Genomic DNA, 21,444 nt, shown 5'->3' with positions numbered 1-21,444 from the left:
AGTTCTTTGAGAAGGCATTCAGAAAATTGTTCCTATACTTCATAAAGCTGAAGTACTAAACAAATATATAAATAACACGAGTTATTTAAATAGCTGAACAGTTAACTGAAAGTGGAGAAATACAACAATCATTTTGTAAGAAGTTTTAATTGTAGAAGGCTATCTTCTCCAGAGAAGTTAACTGAAATTTAAAGACATGAAATTTAACTTCACATATTTTGTTTTCAAAATTATTTTATACTTTTTTTACTTTAAGAGGAAAAAAACAGCCAAAAAATTATCCGATGATATAAAAGAAACATATCGACTTTTAAAATATTTAGAAGCCGACTCACCAGTCTCTTTATAATTCTCAACAAAAGCTTCAGTTGTCGTGTGTCTTTTTTGGACTTCAGTACTTCAGCAAAGCTGTCCATGTTTTCTGGAGACATACTCTCCTGACTGTTCCCTCCATACAGCTGAACCAGCAATGATAAGCACTGTGAGGCACTCTCAAATATTTCAGTATCTTCAGTGGGAAGCTAAAAAGGAACAAAAATTGAACAAACACAAATCAAATTCCAATTTCAGAAAAACTGCATAGCACTGGGGATTTGGAAGAGTATTAACATTTGCATTGTGCCAGGAAAGAATAATTTCTAGTTGATTGACACAAAATTCCATTAAACTAAGCTTAATAAAATGATGAAAATATAAGTACAATATATCTGTTCTTAAGCAGCAGTACAATGTCTCCACTATGGTTCTATCAAATAGCCTATCCATAGCAACGTCCATAAAAGCACGAAAATGTTGCTCCAACTCTGTTATTTTCAGACAGTATATTTTGCTTTAAATAGAAGTAGTAATAGCAGAAAGCATCATTATAGCAATGATGTCTAATCTTCTACATAATGCAGACCATAAAACTCCATTTAATTATTTCTAAATCAAGTCTATGGCTTCTGGTTGAGGTAGAGTACAGGCTATCTAGCTATTTAATGGATTTTAAGTAGTCACATTAGTAGGTACATTTTGCAGATTTTGAACATTTTCCTGAATTCCAGTTTTTCTGCACTCCTTTGAAGAGCAGACACTGGAGCAGGCCCTAGCAATGGAATGGAAAAACTCTCCTGGGAAGCAAAATTATGGAAAAAAAATTTGGGGGCATGGCTAATAATCATCTTCAAATGAGCTTCTGGTAGTGTAACACTGCTATCAAAATAATTTATATCTTTCTTGAAAGTACAGTCTGGAAAGAATGAAGACAGATTTTACATTATGCTTGTATTTGGCACTGTTGGAACAACAACGGGAACACAATGCCTAGTTTTAGTGCAGACAGTTCATGAAAGCTAGTGGGAAAAAAATCGTAGAGGTTTCTTGGGAACAGGCAAGAGGATGACAGATGGGACAAAATAACAGCAAAGGACTGAAGGAATTCAATGTCTGTAGCTTATCAAAGCAAGGGTTAAAGGGCACTTGATCATATTCTCTCGGTTACAGGTGAGAAAAAGCAGTCTGAGGATAGGACTGGTAATAGATGATAGCTCAAAACTTTAGGTAAAGCAGTTCAGATTAGAAGAAAGACAATACTTTGATTTCCTTTTTTCTTTCTTTAATAAGATTAACTGCTGAAACAACTTCCTTAGAACTGAGACAGATTCTCCATCACAGGCAATTTATATATCACAAAAATTAATTTTTTTTTCTAAAAAATAAGAAAACCCTTTACTATAATGAGGAATTAATTTAGGAAAATCCTATGACTGGTGTTATATAAGATCCTAGACTAAACGATTACAATAGCCTTTCCTGGCCTTACAATCTATGAACTAAACAAAATATACCAGTAGTGGTCTTAACCAAGAAGGTATAGAACTGTAAAAACACCTCTTCACTCCTACTCAGTTTTTTAATTCCAAAATTCTTTTTAAATACAAAGAATCTAGATTAAAGTACAGTTAACAGACTATCCTCACTGACAATAGAAAGGAAATAATTTATATAATCTGTCCAACTACTTATATAATATGCCCAACCATTTCAATCATGATTACTTATTTAATCTGCAGTATGAACTTCCCAAGTTTTTTCATTTTAAGGAAAACCCATACAGTTACTTTCAAGCAATCTGGGAACATATCATCAGACATACACTCCTTAAATATTCAAGAAGCAATTCCCCAGGGATCTGCATGCAAATACAATCCTGTTTTCCATTAGCTTCATAGAGCTGGCTGTTTAAAACAGACTGAACTGAGATGTAAGCTCTGAATACATAGCCCCAAGACATATCACATTCTATTTGACCTAATGCCATGCAAGTGACAAGACCACAGCAGCTATTTCTTCCACAGTTTTGCTGTATGGTTTTTCTTCATTCCAATCTAAATGCCACCTATTTGATTGTTTCCTTTCCAACATCCAGAATTATCTAATAACATCATCAACATAAATAGCAAGGCTAAAAAGGAGGAAAAGCTACAAATAGTAACAGCTTTACAGCTCCATTTATGTCTTATCAAGTCAAAAAAAATTCCACTGATCTCACTGGAGGCTTTGAGCCAACTTGTATTTCCCTCACTGAAAAAAAAAATGCTATTAGATAAAGGAAAGAAAAATTACTACTTTAACGTATCTCTCTTATCCCTTTTAAAAGCAGCACTCAACTTACAGTTTGTTACTAGATCAGTGTAGACAAGGTATATCAACCACTCCCTGAAGAAAATCAGAGCAGAAGAACTGTATTCAATTTTCAAATGTTGTTTGTGGGCTAACCAAAATAAAAAAAATCAGTGAATGTTTGGACAGATACGGCCTTGCCCTGGGATTGCAGCAGAGGCCAGTTTCCTGAGCTCCACAAGCACAAAATCCCATGTGTAATCAGTAATCACAACAGCCATACTTGGAAGTAAGAGTGTTCCCAAGGTCATTTTCTGAGATATTCACTAAATATCAGAGGAGTGGAAAGGTGTCGGTCTCTGCAGAGGACTGCCCCTACAACAACCTGGCGTGAAGAAATACATAAAGCACCCCATCCTTTACAGTTCTTCCTCACGCAAGGAGGTACGTGACTTTCAAGGAAGCAAATGAGCAAGTCCAGCCTGTTAGCATTATTCCCAAGGAAGGCTGTCTTCAGCAGGAGTCCCCAGTTAGTGAGACAGTGCAACATTTTGCCCTAGGTAAGGAGAAGCTGGGCTTGGGCCAATGGGTTTGCTTATCTTCTCCTGGCACACTCAACCTTCGCTGCCACTGTTCTTTGTCCCTCAGCAAAAGAAAGGAAGACCCTGAATCTCTCCATCCAATATGTCTTGGCATCAGATAGGCTTGCTCTTCACAGGATATCAAGCTGTTGGTGACCATCCTCCAAACCCAGCCACCAATATCACTCCAGGGTTCACAGTACTTGCCAGCCATGACATCATCCTATTCAATCATGAATACCTTCACTGCCTGTTGTCTTCAGGCTCTTCTGCTCCTCTGCTTCACCAGAGCCTATTTGAGCTCCAGTGCTATCTAGAGTTTGGGGAGCAAGTCGCTGTCATGCTGGAAAAATGCAGGGTAAAACAGCAACAGCATAGGTCTTGGATGAACAGGAAAACAAACGGGAAATAGGAAAGACCGTCTTTACTCTGGAGGGGATGAGAATCGTTGGCCTACAGTCTAACCCATCAATAATTAAGGTGGAAGAGGAACTGTCAGCAATGTCCCTATTTAAGTATACCCGCATCAGCATTTTTCTCTATAACTCTCACTGTTTTGCTGCTTCACTACTGACAGGAAATGATTTAAATGTCAAAAATCGTAAGTTAGTAATCTGAAATTTAACAATGGCTGTCAGTCAGTGTTAGTACTTTCATTAACAGTTATAAAGAGTGGAGGATCTGAAGAAAATTATTGGTATGAACAAAAGCAATGACTGAAAATATAATAAATATCTGTAAATGTAGAAAACCAAAGAATGAAAATTCAGCTTTCAAGTAAATGGTATCTCATGTCTAATGAGAACAGCAAAGCTAGAATCATGTTGCTAGACAATGAATATAGATGGACGGTTCATCTCTTAATCAGCTGGAACTGTGTTCTGATTATTTTTCTAATCATAACAATTCCATTTGATATGAAGAAGTGTGTTTCAAGTCTTTGAAATGCATTTATAGTTTTTCATGACAGCAGCTACTTAAGTTTTTCTTCTTTCAGAGGAGGAGAAAGCCATGAAAAAACTAGACTTCTAACTCTAAGAAAATATCTGTCCCTTAATATTTCATAATTACATAAAAAACTCTAGTGGCCTTTCCTTTTTTTTTTTTTTTTTTTTTTGGCTTTATCAGTCTGAGAGAAGATTATGGATTCAGGCCTTCAGCAAGGTAGAAACATTAGTACTCGTCCTTGCAGCTGTTAATATTCTGGGCTAGTGTATAGCTTGAAGAAAATCCAGCACCTTAAAATAAATTACTGAAGAGCTAAAGTCGTAAGTTTTGCCATTCTCTAACTCAGAATTGTAGATTTATTTTTCACTTCAAAATTTTAAAATAATGCCCCATAACCAGACTTTTGTGCAATGAAGATTGTGTATTACTTTTTACTTAATTTTTATGGCCATGTTATAACCTCCTGTAAACAGGCTTATAACAAAATTCTACTTCTCTTCCTTTCTAGATGGAACCTGCTCTGTGTATTTTAAGGTTAACGTGGGGAAGAGCAGAAAGTTTCTTGTTACTACACATCTATATTTCTGCAGTCTGTTGTCAAAAAATGCCTTCATTTTGAACCAAGTTGCAGTGTGTTCATGAATTGCAACCATTGCAAGAAACGTGTGATCACTTGAGCTGAAGTGGCAGTTTTCACACTGTTGGAGTTGTTACAGCATCTAATTTTAGAGCTACAATGAAACTGTCTGGATTACCCGGAGGGGACACTATTTCAGTGCATTAATGAGGTTATACACAAAGAGAGTTTATTACAATAAGAGATAGATGTTCATTAGATCAGTAATGTGATTACAGAACGGGCTGTAAAGGAAGCACCATTGGGAACAATACGGAAGATGATTTCGCAAACATTAAACAAAATGTAAAAGCAAAACATCATTATTAAATCTGCTAACTTTACTATGCTATTCTCATTAGTAAATAGGCACAGTTTTAAATGAAAAATTAAAATATTATATTTTCACTTAGAGCAAAATTGTCGTCCTCCTACCTAAGCGAAAATATTTTAAAAACCAATATATTTTCATTTTAAGCTAGCCTAATTGCTGAGAAACTAAATCCCTATTCTGAAATTCTGTGCTTGTGACAATATATTCTTACTTCCTCTGATGTGTTTTTGTTTGGGGTTTTTTTGTGGTTTGTTTTTTGTTTGGTTGAGTTTTTTTGGGGTTTTTAGGGCAGCTGTAGAAGAGAATTCTTCAAATATAATTTGCAGATAACATTTCAAGTACAATAACAACAATACATTATACAATACAGGAAATAAACGTATGTCTTGCCACTCAGACTGCAGAACTGTCTGTATTCCTAAGAAGTGTGAAATAAAATTCTACAGTCTACAGGGTTATCATTCTTCTGCAGTCATTTTCATTATTCATTGGCAAATACCTTCACGTGCTCTGAACCTGAAGTCAGGGCACAGCCTTAGAGCCAGTGCAACGTAGAGACAGAAAGGACCTAGAGCAGATCATCTCATTCATCTATGTGCCCTGAGGCTTCGTATTTGTCATCTTCATGTTTGCACACGATTAACTGGTCTTTCAACAATAATATACAGAGCACAGTAACCAATTACAGATTTTACCAGTAACATTATAAAGAAGAAGCCTAGCACCAAAAGACAAGAAAAGTTCTCTCCCAGCAGTCTGGTAGGCTGCAGAAAAGACTGGAGGATCTACACCTAGGGCTTAAATCTAGGATCTACAGAGAAATGAAATTCCTTTTTATAGGTACTGGCAAGATTTCTGAAAGTTTCTGAAAATCCACACTGAAGTGATTTCAAAAGTAAGTCAACATTCTTTTTTTTTTTTGTTCAGTAGAATGTACATCAAAAAGTAGAAGGTATTTTATATCTTCTGTAATTGCTGCAAGTTTCAGTGTAATAATCAAATTACATTTATGTTCAACTGGAGAAATATTACACAAAAAAATCTAAGTGTAATTAACTTTTAAACACAAAGCTGTCGAGCAGAAGACTAAATGCTCAATTTATCTTCCTCTTGTTGATCAATTAAGGGCAGACTGATCATGGGATTAAATATTGAATTCTCCATATTTGCAGTGTTTTCTGCATGACAGAATTTGTAATTATTTCTTCTTTCGTGTTCTTAAAAACTCTGAAGTTTCATTTACATGCAATCTAGGTTTCATACACTTGCTTTGCTATGCCCTAAGTAATAGACTGAGTCACAATTACAGAAGGGAAAAAAATGATTCTAAGTCTTTTACATTTTCAAGTTTAACTCACATTGATTTTTGAGGAATTATTAAGAAAGATAAACATGTACAACTTGAGGAAAATAAATAGACAAGTCAATGAGGCATGGAACAATCATCTACTTGAGGGATATACATATCAATGAGGAAAGCAATTATTCAAAGTTACATAACAAACTATAAATATGGTAAGATAGGTAGCAATAGCAAACCAGAGAAAATAATTTTAACTCAGTATCTTAAAGTGATGGTTAGTTCAGAATTTAAGACCTCTGTTGTCTACGGAAAATAAAGTTCACAAAGAACTGAATGCCTTGAAACAGTAATAAAGGGTTATGTAGCCACACAGCTCAATGAATACAGAGAACCACTGTTGGCAGTTCCACAGAACTTAAGCTTAGGTAGGCCTGAGTCTTTTTGAGGGGTAGGGAGCATATACATCTTGAGACACCCACTAGACTTCACAAAGAATCCAGTCCCATTTAAAGAGTTTAGAGCATAAAACATTTTAAATAAGTGGATACTAAATGTTAGAATTATTATTCTGTTGTTCAAACTCTTCCAACCTTAACACGAAATGTTGAATACAGCAATGGGTAAAGGATATAAAATTTAACAAGCCTAGCTGAACTAACTTTCATATGTCCAATCAAGCACACGTATGCAAAGAACAACACATACGCATTACAAGAAAAAAAGCCTTCACTTTTACAAAATCTTTAACAAAGTTCAAAACCAAAAACATGCACAAAAAAAAGCAGCAGCACCAATGGTCTTTACTCTTTGCCTATATGTTAAAATTAGCAGATTTTAAATAAGCATTTTAAACACAGCAGAATCTGTAGAAACACAGAACAAAGCAAAACCTAGTGGTAATTTGCAGCCATGCTTCTGAAATACAAGGGCAAGTCAGAATCTAATCAGTACATGCTAACTACACAATAATCCTTTCCTTTAATTAAAAACTTATAAAAGACTTCCAGGTGGTATAGGCTGAGTAAAGCTCGGCCTCTAATTTTCTGTTCTTTAGAGAGTTAATGGAATTTAAATTTATGACTAGTTTCACTTTAAAGGAACATTTGCATCTCTTCATGTCTTACTATTTATCATATATAGTGATTGAAAAAGTTAATAGAAAATAAATTAAATGAATTGATAAAGGTGAAATATTATGTAGTTGAAATTCAGTCACTTTGTTTTAGGTCATTGAGTGAACATTTCTAAAAAGCCTTTGTCAACAGCTGGTTAAAATAAACCCATCAAAGGAGGACCTAGCAACAAGTATAAGGCCAAAAAATTAATAAAAAAGGAATCACACTCTCCCCCAAAATAGAAGATGACAGACAGTGCTAAAGATAGTAAAAGGGCCACAGGTATTCATATCACGATACATCTGAAAACCTATATTTAAATGAAAAACAAACAAAAAAATTGGGTCTGGAAGAGAACACAGTGAATCTGAAATGCCTCTAAGTGAAATAACCTGGAAAGGGTAGTGCAATACGCCACAGGGAAATTCTCACATACCATTTTAATGGCTTTATGTTGAATAAAAGGCTGAGGCAGCCTCTAAACACCCTGTCCTGCTCAAGAAGCGTTCCTCTACTACAAGCTATTGCACACAGAGCCATTACAAATCTCTGGCACAGTACGACAGGCGTTGAGCTGATGGGATGCATCAGGGCCACAATACAGCACTCTGCGGAGATTTCAATGCAGCGCTGTGACATCTAGTAAACCCTGGAAAAGACTGACTTGAAACAGACAGACTTCAAAGATGTTTACAGATCACCAGGGACCATTCCCACTCATAATCCCTCAGGATCATCTTAAAATAAAACTAAACCCTTGAAAAACTCAGAAGGCTCAAAACCCAAGAAAATAATATTAAAAGGCATCACTCACTGCAAACTAATTTTAAGTTTACTGACTTTTTTTCTAACGGTAGCAGTACTTGTTGTTTCAAATTTTGAATACCATCCTTTCCCTATGCAGTGATCACTAGTCCATTCTAAAGGGCTAAAATTTGGCTATACATAGGTATCCAAACTGATGCTTAGGACAGACTTACTTTGACATCACCGGTAACCTGCATGTCATTGTGACTTATAATTTCTTAAAAATCTTTAGAGTCCTTCCTTCGTACTAGGTGGAAGCTTATAAACAATGACAAACTAGAAAACAGAGCTCTAAGATGCTGAATTCAGTTGAATAATTCCAATTTCAGCAACATTCCAAAAGGCTTACAAACAAGCAATTTCTCACCAGTTGAATAAGCAGGCTAATTAGGTCCGTCAGGGGTTTATTGATAAGCAGAAGGTCTTCAGCAGCCTGCGTGTCCCCTCCTGTGCCAGATTTCTGTGCCTTAATAAGATGAGAAAAAAATAAAAAGCAGCTTTGGTGACTGTTCTGTTATGAGAAACAAATTAGGTCCATTAGGTGGTCAAAGTTTGAATGGAAGTTTGAAGGAGACTTGTGCACTCTTTCCTAGTTAAGTATTCCTGGGCTCCCAACGAGCAGTTACGCTCCCTGTGTCTGTAACAATAAGCACAAAGCAAAAGGGACTCATGCTGCTATGCCCATTCTGCACGGGCTGAAAATACTGACCTACATGACATTTCTTCAGCAAAATGTTATAAACTGTATACGCAAAAGATATCTCTACAGCCATAAATGTTTTATGTATTTGTATTCTCTTTCAACATGACGTGCCTATTTTAATATTTCAACTATTTCTTTTTCTTTATCAGGAACACTTCTAAGTGCAACTCAAAACCAAATAATCAAAGTGACTGAAAAGTTAAGATTCTCAGCAATAATGTCAAATTTTGCCCTTGTGACTCACTTTGTATCCTGAAATAGTCAGAATATATTATAATAATTTATTTTAAAAATAGGAATAATAAAATCCTTAATGGGCCAAAGTCTGTGATATGATCTGTTACTACTTGTAATTCTGACCATAGTCATTCCCCCTCATCAAAACACACTGCCATCCCAGGCAAAGCTATTTATGACCCATCCCTGCCCCAGGATACCAGAAATGTCTACTTGCAAGATTTTTCATTTAACTTCATTACCTTGCAGCAGCTTTAGACCATGACCCTATACAGTCTAGCTGCTAGAGGAAAGCAGCAAAATGTAAACATTTTGTCTAAAGAACACATTTAAAAACCTTTTTGTATTGTGTTTCATTGAAAACTCAATCCTAAAACCATCATCCCAGTGTAATACTTGAGGATTTTCGTTTGGTTAAGTGAACACAGGAGCACATCCCCTGAGTCAAGAGACACTACTGCTGAAACTCCGCTGTTGATATTGATGAGTTTGATAATGCCTTTCTTCTGGAAAGAATTTTGGAATAAGATATCTGAAGAACTGCTTCTCCAGGTAGTAAGACACATTGGTATGTCCCTCACTGAGACTCGCCACAATGACCTGGAATGCTGAGGTCCAAGAAGGGCAAAAAGACACAGTGCAGAGAAGACAAAAAGAAATAATGGAGTGTTTATATTAATCAAGAAAGGGAAGTAAGCCACCTTCACTTCAGCAAAATTTACAACATTTTTTTCTGGTTAGTACTTGGATGAGAAGACAGACATCCTCCATCAGTGATGTTTGACTACTTTCTTTAACGTATACCTTCAGTGTCTTTAGAAAGAGAATGAACAACACCACTAAAGGAATCATACTTTACATATGTATATGAAGGATACACACTACACCATGCTTAAATCTACATTAAGTCACTAAATCGCATCCACTTCTCAAATCAAAATTGCAAATTACTTTCAGCTACTGTGGATCACCTCTGGAACATGAGATGATGAAACTGCTCCAAAACAGATATGCAAATTAATCTGAACATTTGTACCAAAACACAAGTACTTGGACCATAGAGAGCAAAGTCTTGAATGAAGCTGGATACAGTTATCAGCACATTCAGCATAAAGTACTGGAATGCAAAGGAAAAGTGGTGTCATGTTTTGCCTATGCAGCTGGATAAGGTTATCACTTCACATATAAAAAACTTACGTAAAGGATTCAAATGGAAGTAGTACCATCTATAAAAGTCAACTTAAGCCTCAAAAATGGACAATATGAGAAAATTTGATTCTCTATTTCAAGTTATTTTAGAAGGTATCTTATCCAGAAGTTCCCTATAAAAACAGTCCAAGAATATTTGTTATCACTGCAGTGATGCATTTAGTGACACGTGGACAGTGGAATACTATGTAGATGCATGGCAAATAGCAGTCACCATCTTATGGCCATCATTCAATAGGGCATGTCTACTGAGGTAGCTGTAGAACCCCCATGGGCCTTGTGATGAATATTGTCAAGACAAGTATGCCAAGGCAAGTAACACCACTGTAAAATTAGTTTTATAGGGGTATAGGGCAGAGCTATGCTTCAAAACTCAGGTTTCCAGCTGCCTCTTTTTACCCATTGGCCTTCCAGAGCAAAGTAGATTACTTTGACTAGAGATGGACAAAACTGGAGCTGGAGTTTTAGTGCATTGATCAGCTAAAGTATTCATGTAGAGCCAGAATAGAATTTGGCTTTGAATGTATAGATTTAATTTTGGATCTAAATAAAAATCATCAGTTTCACTAATATTACCAATCCATGTGCAAGATTCTCTCTCTTTATGTGTCCTCCAGTATAATTGGCCTCACCACTGCTGCATGGAGCATAAGTACAGAATTTAGCTCTCTGTCATTACATGGAGTGCTGCCAACAATATGACAATGAGCAACTAGCCTACAAAATTTGAAATGCATTACAGAACCTGCTATTAGAAGACTCGAAAAAGACAAGGTATTGTACCATCAGTTCTAAATTAAGTTTTTCCAAAAACTGAAAAAAACCCAACAAACCCCAAACCAAAACAAAAACCCAACACCTCTCAGTGAAATATCTGGTTGATAACACAACTGATTATGTAAATCTGTGCAGAAAAAAGAAAATACAAAAAGCTCAATTTTCAACACCCACTTCATACATTAAACCTTCTTAAACAAAAACAAAACAAACAAAAAACCCAAAAGAGGAGGACCTTTTCAGAATAAAGAAGCCATGTCCCAAAATTCAATACAACCTCACTGCAATCTTTTGAATCTCTGTCTTCCAGATATATTGGATCTAATAGGCTCCTCTGTTTTCCAGTGGATAATCCCAAGAACATCAAAAACCTAACATAAAGAGTAAGTGGTGTTGTTTGCAGCCTAAACAGAAGTTACTTCCAGATGACTAACTTAGAAATTTGGCAGATCAGTTAAAAACAAAGCAAATATTGAGCTTAACGTCATGTCCAAAAAAAGACAAAAACAAAACAAGAAAAAGCATTTAACAGCGTTATGTGCAATTTCTTTGCATAGCATCTTTTTTGTGCTCCATTTTTGAGAAGGAAGTCTTCACTGGAAGAGGAAGTCCTACCAGTGCCATCATTTGCAGTCGTTCAGACAGAAACTTGGAAGACAAATTGATCAGTGTAAGAGAGGAAATACTTTTGTCAGTGCACATGCAGAGGTTATATATATTTTTCAATCACGTGTGATTTATAATAAAAAATATACTGTTTTTTATGGCATAATCTTTTTATTTTAAAAAGAACGGAAGAAAAATGCTTTGAACTATCACTAGGAAAATATTAAATTACGCTATTTATGGAGTACAGAAACAAAAGAGTCAGCTAGGATCTGTGTTTCTAGCATATAGCGAGGCTAGTATGGATAGTCTAGCCAAGTAACTACATGAAACAGTGATATGCAGTTGAATACACATGCTCTTCTCTTTCCACCAAACTAAAAATTCAATAAAATCAGAAGAGTGGGAATTCATTATTAGGATAACAGGAAGTTATTTAAAAAATTGTTTAAGATGGCGATGACCTCAGGAAATAAATTTCGTACCTGTAAAGCCTGGCGCACAATGTTTGCTGTATACATCAGCATACAGTGCAAAATGTCAAGCAAGGACAGAAGCAGTGCATTTGCTGTCTTCGTGCTGCTTTTATCATCTGCCTCTAAGTACAGAGCCACAGTTTCTATTAGGAGATTACAGATGTGATGAGCCAGTCCTAGATAGAAAGTGAAGAAAAAAAAAAAGAAATAGACTATCAGGAAAAGAACAATGTGGAAGGTAGCCCAGTTAAAAATAATAGATTAGCATAAAAACAAATTTCACATCATTATGATTATTTATTAAATTTCCTCTTTTCTTCATTAACATAATCACCTTCTCTTCTGTTTGGAGCAGCTCATAAAGAGAGCTAAACTGATACAATCAAATTTGCTAACTGCATGGAAAATTATGTAACGTTCATTAAAGACATATTTTGAATCTTAAACTTTTCTGTAGTGTGCTGGTACACAAATCTCATTCACAACACTCCTGGTCACAAGAATTAAGCAATTTCTCCAGGCTGTTACAAACACATCAAGGTCAGAGTCTAATGTTTTCTTTCTTAACTGGTCTGCCAATTACAATCTGCCCCATATACTTTAATTGTAGAATTGAACAGTGTTATGCTTAACATAAAATATATTCAGAAGAGCGTTACAAATGAAATACTGAATACTGTACCATAAATGCTATCAAGATTTGTTTGACTGGTGGTAGTAAATTTTCCTGAAAATACCTTCTTGTCTTGAAGCTTTTTCTTTTCAGTTTCTTTGGAATTTAATAACATCTGCTCCCGTAGCTTGCTTAACTCACAAATCAATTCATGTATCAGAAAAAATATGATCCATTTCAAGGCAATACCGATTCAATTCAGAATCTTTAATTTCAAATACAAAGTGGCAGAATTCATTATATTTATATCTTAATCCTTCTCTTTTGAAGTTTCATGAAGAATACTTTGTTCCTCACCAAGAACATAACTATGTTTGTAAACTATCTTCTTTTAGATTGGCAATTAGTCATCCCTTGAATTGGGTAAACACATGTAGTAACGTTGTAGTATATTACTATATCAGCTTCTAGTCCCCATGACTGTCAAAAATGACTGAAGTATTTCACTGATTTTACTGAAGTAAAAAGACTCCTTTTATAAGTTTTCCTTTAAAAAGTAATTGTATATATTTTTAAAAACATTGGTACAAGATTAAAGTGAGATATTGTAGAATACGATGTGTAATTATACCATTCAGCTTTTGAGAGTAGTCAAATCTGTGGGGTGTTGAACTCTTTTTGCTTTGAAAGCTGCCCCATCAATTAACTGTCCATGAAATATTTTCCTCTCCTATTCATCATCCTTAATACTTTCCTCAGGAAATTAAATACAAAAACATGCATTTAGAATACAGTTATGGGTCAGGATTATTAAGACTTGCACTCTTATTATATCTCACATCATCTTGTGCTTTCTATGATTACTAGCGTTATTCTTCCACAAAAGTTTGATTGATGGACTACAGCTCAGGCTAAGCTTTGAATTTCCTGGGTTTTTGTCTGCATAAACCAAACCCTCAAAATTATATCAGGCTAATCTCACACATTTAATTTCCTCCTCCTTTTTTAAAGTACAGTTTCTGCTGCAGTTCTGAACATTTCATACAAAAATGAGATAGCACGCAGAGACATATTTAAGCATGTTAGCAATACCCACGAAGAAGAAAAAAACCAAACATAATTTTATGTCTACCCATTACAAAACTTGTGGTTACTCTATGCCTTTTTTCACAAGGCTAAATTAGAATAAACCTAAGTAAACAGTCCAGTAAGAGTTGGTCCCTATCAAAGTAAGGTCTGCAAAATTGCCTGCAAGGATATGTCCAAGTACGCTCTGTTTTTCCATGTATATGACCACAAAACCCACAGCCACATCAAAATGAATGAGTCACCCCTATTATTTCTAGATGGCTTACACATAACCCTTAAGATAGTGACTTGGACATTAACGCTGAGAAGGCCACTTTCAACTGAAGGCATTGTATGGGTCATCATCAAAAATTTTTTAGGCAGTAGTCCCCTCTGCATTTATAGCACTAAGTGGTGAATGACTAGTAGTGAATGAAACAATAGGATACACGACTCCGATCTGCAATCCTTTCCCTTTCAATTTTGGAGGAGGACTCCCCTGACTGTACCAGCCTGCGTCTCACAGCTGCCTCACTCCTGCTGTTTGGTGAATGGGGAGGTGAACTGAACACTCAACCTTCTCTCCACCCATTGAGACAAGAATAATATAGTCACCTAGATTTTATCCTCTTGAAGCATTTACATCCTAAGGGTACGTGTATTAGTAACCCTGCCTCCGAACACCTGAAATACACCAGAATATTCACATTTACTTAGTTAACAAAAGTATCAGAATTAGTGGATTTCATATAGGTAGATACATGGTCACACAGAGTTATATATACAAAGATATGCATGTTAAATTTGGAAATTTTTGGGGAAAAAAACCCTTTTCCTGGACTTAAAATACCTTTGGAAAATTTAACACATCAAAACTTTATAATAAAGACATCTAAAATAAAACACTGGTGCAAAATGTTCCCTAACACATCGCATGATTCATACAGAAACCTGATAAACATTTGGTTCCCCAGATAAAAAAATAAAACAGACTGACCTCTTGCCAAGTAAATAAAGTTTCAGGCATGCTCTTTAAAATACTTTATTGCATCACAACAAAATGAAAATTGGAGGCCACAGCTGTAGACATGTAAATATACTCCTTGCTTACAGCACAAGACAAAATCCACATTCTCTGCCCTCAGAAAAGTAAGTTGGGAAGCTGATATAATTTACAGTGACCATGACAAAATTCAATAGAAATTTAACGGCCTTGGCCATTGGCACTGCAATCAATTTACTCAAAAGGTAACTATAAAGTTCAAGGCCGATATGTCTCAGCATTCCAAAAATTGAATCCCACAAAAGATAGTCTGAAAATAAGACTATTTCTAAAAAAAGGTAACTGTATTCATAATTCAGTAAATCTTAACATAAAAATTGCATCTAGATGTCTATAGTTTCAGAAGATACATTGAAGATTTTCTGCCAGATTTTACAAGTGATTCAAGAACGACGTGTTTCTTAATTTCCAATACTGCCTAAAACAATATTTATCTTTAAAAACCTCAGACAATATATTTCTGAGACATATTTAATAGACATAAGTTTCTTAAGCAGTAATTCTCAACTGTTCATTAGAAAATAAAACAGGCTCTGATTAAAAGGTACAGCCCATCCACTCCTGAACTTTGGATGTGGTGGATCTGAATCTGAATTTTGTACCATAGTGGAGAACTAAACCCAATTGAATTGAGGAAGATTGTTCTATTGAGAACAGCTACATATTTTTAAACATTCTGGCACTTCCAAGTATGTTGGTAACAGTCCGCTTTGTCAAGAGAAAAGTGTTAGTGACAGCTTACATGGGTTAACTTAATGCATCATAATTTCTCTCAGCTGGTCATTTTCTATTAAAAGGAATTTTTTTTTGTTACTCTATGACTTTGCAAATTTCAGCAAACAATTAAAATATATGACATCATATCATTTATAGCTATAGTTACAGTTTAGATTTACTACAATACTTCATAGTGCACTAGTCATGCCTTATATATATTTGTAAAAGGAGAATCTTCAAATCATTAAGCCTCAGTGCAGCTCTGCTATTCAAATTTTGCAGAAAAATAAGGGAAAACTTGAATTTTGTGTTAGAATTATACACAGAATTATGTTTATAAATTAACATAACTGGAATTAAACAAAGAACAAACCTGTTCTAATTGCAGTCCAAGATTCCTAATATGTATTAAAAGGATTGCATCCAAAATTCCTAGCCAGTTTTATAGCATTTGACAAACGTAGTGCTCACAGCAGAGTGTTTCGCCTGCCCAGAGACCCCTGCAATGAACTGAACACGTCGCTAATAGTGCTTTATGAATGTGGACTGTGATGACTATGCTTGTGTTTTACAAATCTTTTCAAAAGATAAAAGGAGTCTTTTGGCCCATGATACAGCTAATCGGACAGAATGTGCCATGATACCTTCTGGAATGAAAGCTGCGAGAAGATATTTTATTCTCACCTATTAGCAAGATGGATAAAGGAAAAGAAATCTTCGCTTCCAAATCATCCGAAACATCAAAGGACAGCCTAGGAAGCAATCTTCTAGGCAATCCTTTCATGCCTACCAGCAATTAGAGCATTCAACAAACCTGTCTGCTTCCAGCCAAAGAAAATGTTAGAGCAGGTGCACTTCCTCCGAACAATGCCACCACGCAGCCAAGCAGCCAGCAGCAAAACCCCCAGCCCGGCAAAAAAGGTTCCTTTCTTTGTTCCTTTCTATGCAGTGCTCTCTGGAGAGCTGTTTTTCCCATTTGTATCACACCTACACAACTGACTCCCCAGGGATATTACTGAATACATATTCACTAGACTTTTCTTCCTTCTTTTACTTACAGAGTGGACCTGCTTGGCTTTTTTGATATTTTTCTTTTAAAAATGACTCACAATAATAACATATTGGGAATTAGAAATGATACTGCCAGACTAACTGGAAAACGTATTTCATAATCTTTTTAATGTTAATGATAAAACTCAAAAATATTGCTAAGAAACAACACAGGACTGTAGTCTGATAGATTCTTTTGCACAGGAATTGGCTCCTCAGTACTTGAGCACTTAAGATAATCCATCATGTCATAAAGATTCTTCATAAAACCTTATTTACCTTCATAAACCTGGGATTTAATTTGCATTCCTTACATGACAGCCCTACTACTCAAGGTTTCCTTTTCTGAACAATTGAAAATAGGCAACATAAAGCAAATCGTATCTTTAGGGTAATGGCATTTTTACAAGAGGCTCGTTGCTTTATTGTTCATTATTTGTTACTGTTTATGTTTTAGGAACTATTTGGGTTAGTACTATAATATTATGGAGGGAAGAATAAACTAGGATAGAAAATTAGATCACCACTGATTTCAAGATGGGGTGAGTTATGAATGTCAGATCAAGTGGAAAGAAAACAATAAGGCTGTTGAACATATCAATTGCACGACTGCTGCCCTGAAAAAATCATTTTCTCTTCTGATCTTAATAATGAATAGCATCTAAAGAAGAAAATTTTTCACATATTGGATAGTCTATTCCTAGTACCGGGACAGTGACTGGACATTTTATGACTGAATAAAGAATCACTAGGTTTGAGGAACAAAAACCTCATTTGAACTTGTCACACTGCAGTGGCCAAGGCTGGCCAGAGCTTCCCTTTGTGGGCAGAGTCTGTGGCTCAGCTTGTCCTACACACATGGCAGGCAGGGGGCACTGATTGATGGCACCAGCGCAGGCAGTCCTGCCCTCACATGCAAAGAAATGGATGCAGTAAGGATTATGACAACCAGGGAAGAAAAGTCAGTTATTTTTACTACAACTAGGTTGAAAGTAGACTGGGAAGTACTGTTATCTTGAGCGTGGATGCCTAAGAGGAATACAGACTTGATATTCTCATGGCAAGATTTTTCTGCTTTGACTCAGTCAAAGCACGACATAGCTCTACGACTGGCAAAGCTTAGCGGTTATTGTTAGAAGGCAGTTTATCGGCGCCATCTTTCACTTGTGAAGAAAGAGCGCAGAACTGATGATGCCCCAGGGAATCATGTCAAACTCTTCTCTGCCAAACAGAATCCTGCCAACACAGGAATTTACTTTTTCTAAACTTTAATCTATGGAGCAGATACGTAGATGATCAAGACCAAGAGGTGTATAGGACAGCCAACTAAAAGGTAGAAAACCAAGTGGATTCTCTTATTAAAAAAAGAAGTATCTGAGTGTAATAAAAGATAATAAAAATGCCACTTGAACATTTAGGAATAATAAAATCATATACTGTTGAATATGGTTGACTGGTGAATACCAAAATAGTAAAATATACCAAATTATACCAACTAGGCTAGACTGTGGTGGTTCTGTATGAAAAGATGTGGTTAGTATGACGTACACAGAAAAGGAGTATTTCTGAAAGTATAATCACCGATCCCTTGGGAGTTCCTGATTTGCTGCTGCTTTTGAAAATGGGGGGGGGCGGAAAAAAGTTTTCCACCTTAGAATGTCATTAGGGTTTCTGTGACAAAATTTCAAATGAATTCACGCTTTTGTGTCAGATTAACTCAACCATGCTGTAATTAATGCAGAAAAGATATCCAAGCTGTTTGACACTAAGTTCACCTCACACGTGGGTACATAGCATCAAAGTTTTGAAAGCAGGGGATTTTGTTCTAGACAAGATTTACTGTGATGGTCCTTATTCCTAGGCGTATAACTTGTTGAACAAATTTGTGTTTGTGTTCAATTGGGACAGAATGAAGGATCAGAAGTTAACTTTCTTCTGAAAAATAATTATAAGAACAGCCAAATGCTTTCTAGTTCTATCAGGAAAAAAAAATAACCCAGAATTTATATGAGTGAATACTACACAACCATGGACGGTAATGATGTTCAGGAGATCTATTCACAGTGTTGATAAGACATTAATAGTGTCTCATTTCTGCAGTCAGGTTTGATTTGTTTGGATACCATGCCGTTGGCTCCACAGTCTCTAGAAATGCTATCTGCTTCTTACGTTCTGTAAGTAGCTGAGAATAGTTAGACATTTACTATAAAAAGATAAGTGAAAAACATAGCAGAAAGGTAGGATCCACTCAAGATGTACACATAAACTTTAAATGCTCCTAATGGTGGCTTGTGGGACTGGACATAAAAGAAACATTTATTTTTAAATTATTTATTCAAATTAAACTTTTGCTCTCCAGAGATGAAATTTAGTACCCAGCAGTGTCATAAGATTTACTGCCAGTTCTGTCACTAATGCATATGTTATGTACATCACAAAAAGGCTGCTTTTTTGTTAATCAAGGAGCATAAGGCCCTTGATGCATGTAAAATCGAGTGCTGTCATCCCAAGAGATAACTAACAATACAGCACAGTGCAATGCTAAGTCTGCCTGACACACTTTCATTTTGTAAACAGCTTTGTTGATGGCAAACACTAGTTCTTCCCAACTGTTTGCTAGTGATCAATTGTTGGAGGTTATTACCCCTACAGTTGTGTGTGAGTGGGTGGGTGTGAGACAGAGGCTGTGAGTACTCCTCAGTCTCCCATGACAAGCCGCACTAGTCTGCTTTAAACTGTTTGAACGGGCAGCCTGCGTTAATCCACCTGATTTTGCTTGAAGCAGATTAACACACTCAAATGACCCCTCTCGCTGGAAGACCTGGGGAGGGACGGAGGTGGAGGTAATACTGTGACTTCATGGAGTATACATTTCAAATATTTCTGTCCTCAATTGTGCATATATTCTACACAACTTGCATTCCTTTCAATGGATGTAAGCATTTTTGTTCATACGGTCTTTCAATAGTCAATTGTGCAGTACTTGCAAGCACAACCTTCCATCGCAAAAAAAAAATAAATAAACCAAGACTAATAAGATTGTAATCATTGTCTGGATCAACCATTACTGCTGTTAAGTAAACTTTATAGTAGCTTTTCAGCTAGATATTTTTCCCCATGTGTCAGAGACACATTAGAGATGGTAGTCCATTTTAAAAAGCACAGTAATTCTACAGCATGCTATACTTCAAGTCAGATCCTGATAACGCCCTATTTCATCCCTTAGAGAGTGTCAACTAAAATGAAATCTCTTGGTTTTGTCAGACAGAAGTTAGATGATGCTTAGGAAATTTTCCCAACAGCAGGTTTTAATGATCTGCATGAGGAACAACTATAACTAACAGGACACCTTATGCTCTGGGAAGCAACAGTCTTTAAACCCTCCTCTAAAACTAGCCTGAGATACTGGTGGTTGTTGCTTCGCAGCTACATGGAAAAACTTCTTGCATGTTGTGAATAGATACATAGTGTATGATTTTTTGAAAAACAAAGGCTGCATGAAGTCTTCAAATTAATGGCAAAAGCTAGGCAAAAAGTTCTTCATTAGATTAAAATCTGTTATTTTTGTTAGATTAGGAATTCTTTGCATTCAGCAAGATTCAGAGTCAGTAAAGATCCAATAAAGACTTTTGACTTACTGCTCAGAAAGATCAAGCCTGCAACAATTACCATGTGATAAAATACAGGGGGAATTTATATCCTGGGCTTAATTTAGAAATAGAAATTCTTCTAAAGAGATTGCCATTTTAATAATAGACTTCCTGTCACACAGGATTAAACCCTGTTTATCTACTTCAAATATCTTAACATGCTTCTGCTTTGGCATCAACTTTCCCTTCTACCAAAATCCTTGAGAGACCACATTCAAACGTTGAGAGATGCCTTTTTGACAAAACCTGTACAGACCAGATATGAACAGCCTCAGAATGCAGATACAGCCCTAAATTGTTGTTGCAAATTGACAGCATTCAACAGCTTTGAACGATGTTACCAGTGCTAATTGCTCTAGCTAGGCCTTCAAGAGTCCCTGGACTGAGAGTGATAAGGACCAATGAACCTTGGCTTCAGAAAATTCTCAGAAGTTTTCACAGTTTTAAATTGCAGAAATAAAACACAGTTGACTGCTGTTGCCACATATATTCAGCAAAGAATAAGGGTAAAAACTCTGTACATTTCCCTACTGAAAAGTCATGCTGTGTAAGAAAAGATTATTTAATATTTATTCCTACTCCTCTTGGTCTATTTACATCAGTCTTCCATAGGATGAAAACTTACAGAGTACAAATACTTGGATTTTCAAGTGATAGTCTTTTACAATTGTTACAACTAGACCAAAACATAAAATCAAAGGCTAGACTATCCACTAAGTGGAATTTGCTGCTGTTCATTACAACAAAACTGAATCTATGCCACAATTTCCTGTAACATCCTGCATTATTCATCAATTGAGTTTACAACAGAAATGAAAGCTGACAACTGGTCATTGCAACTGTCCAAGGTGGCCTTGGTGTATTTATACTTACATGATCAAAGGGCTTAAACAGAGGTCAGGATGTTACATGACAGTAAAGCTGGTTTTGCAGCTATGACCAGATTAAATGCTGTAGCCTTAAACCT

General features: G+C 35.9%; 2 protein-coding genes across 4 annotated transcripts in view; one reads left to right on the top strand and one right to left on the bottom strand.

Moving 5' to 3' along the window:
- TRAK1 (trafficking kinesin protein 1) overlaps nucleotides 1–21,444 on the top strand; it is a 440,848-nt gene that overhangs the window by 93,495 nt on the left and 325,909 nt on the right. The window lies entirely within an intron of this gene.
- Nucleotides 1–21,444, bottom strand: part of ULK4 (unc-51 like kinase 4) — a 257,733-nt gene that overhangs the window by 55,889 nt on the left and 180,400 nt on the right. For all 3 annotated transcript variants that reach the window (XM_075745569.1, XM_075745571.1, XM_075745570.1), the window contains 3 exons: nucleotides 12,326–12,492; nucleotides 8,676–8,774; nucleotides 336–521 (listed from right to left, as the gene is read on the bottom strand). In XM_075745569.1, coding sequence (XP_075601684.1) covers nucleotides 336–521; nucleotides 8,676–8,774; nucleotides 12,326–12,492 — 452 coding nt within the window. The remainder of the gene's footprint in view (nucleotides 1–335; nucleotides 522–8,675; nucleotides 8,775–12,325; nucleotides 12,493–21,444) is intronic.

Source organism: Balearica regulorum, chromosome 2, assembly GCF_011004875.1.
Source record: "Balearica regulorum gibbericeps isolate bBalReg1 chromosome 2, bBalReg1.pri, whole genome shotgun sequence".
NCBI classification, from domain to species: domain Eukaryota; kingdom Metazoa; phylum Chordata; class Aves; order Gruiformes; family Gruidae; genus Balearica; species Balearica regulorum.
This window is presented reverse-complemented; position numbering and strand designations above follow the sequence as displayed.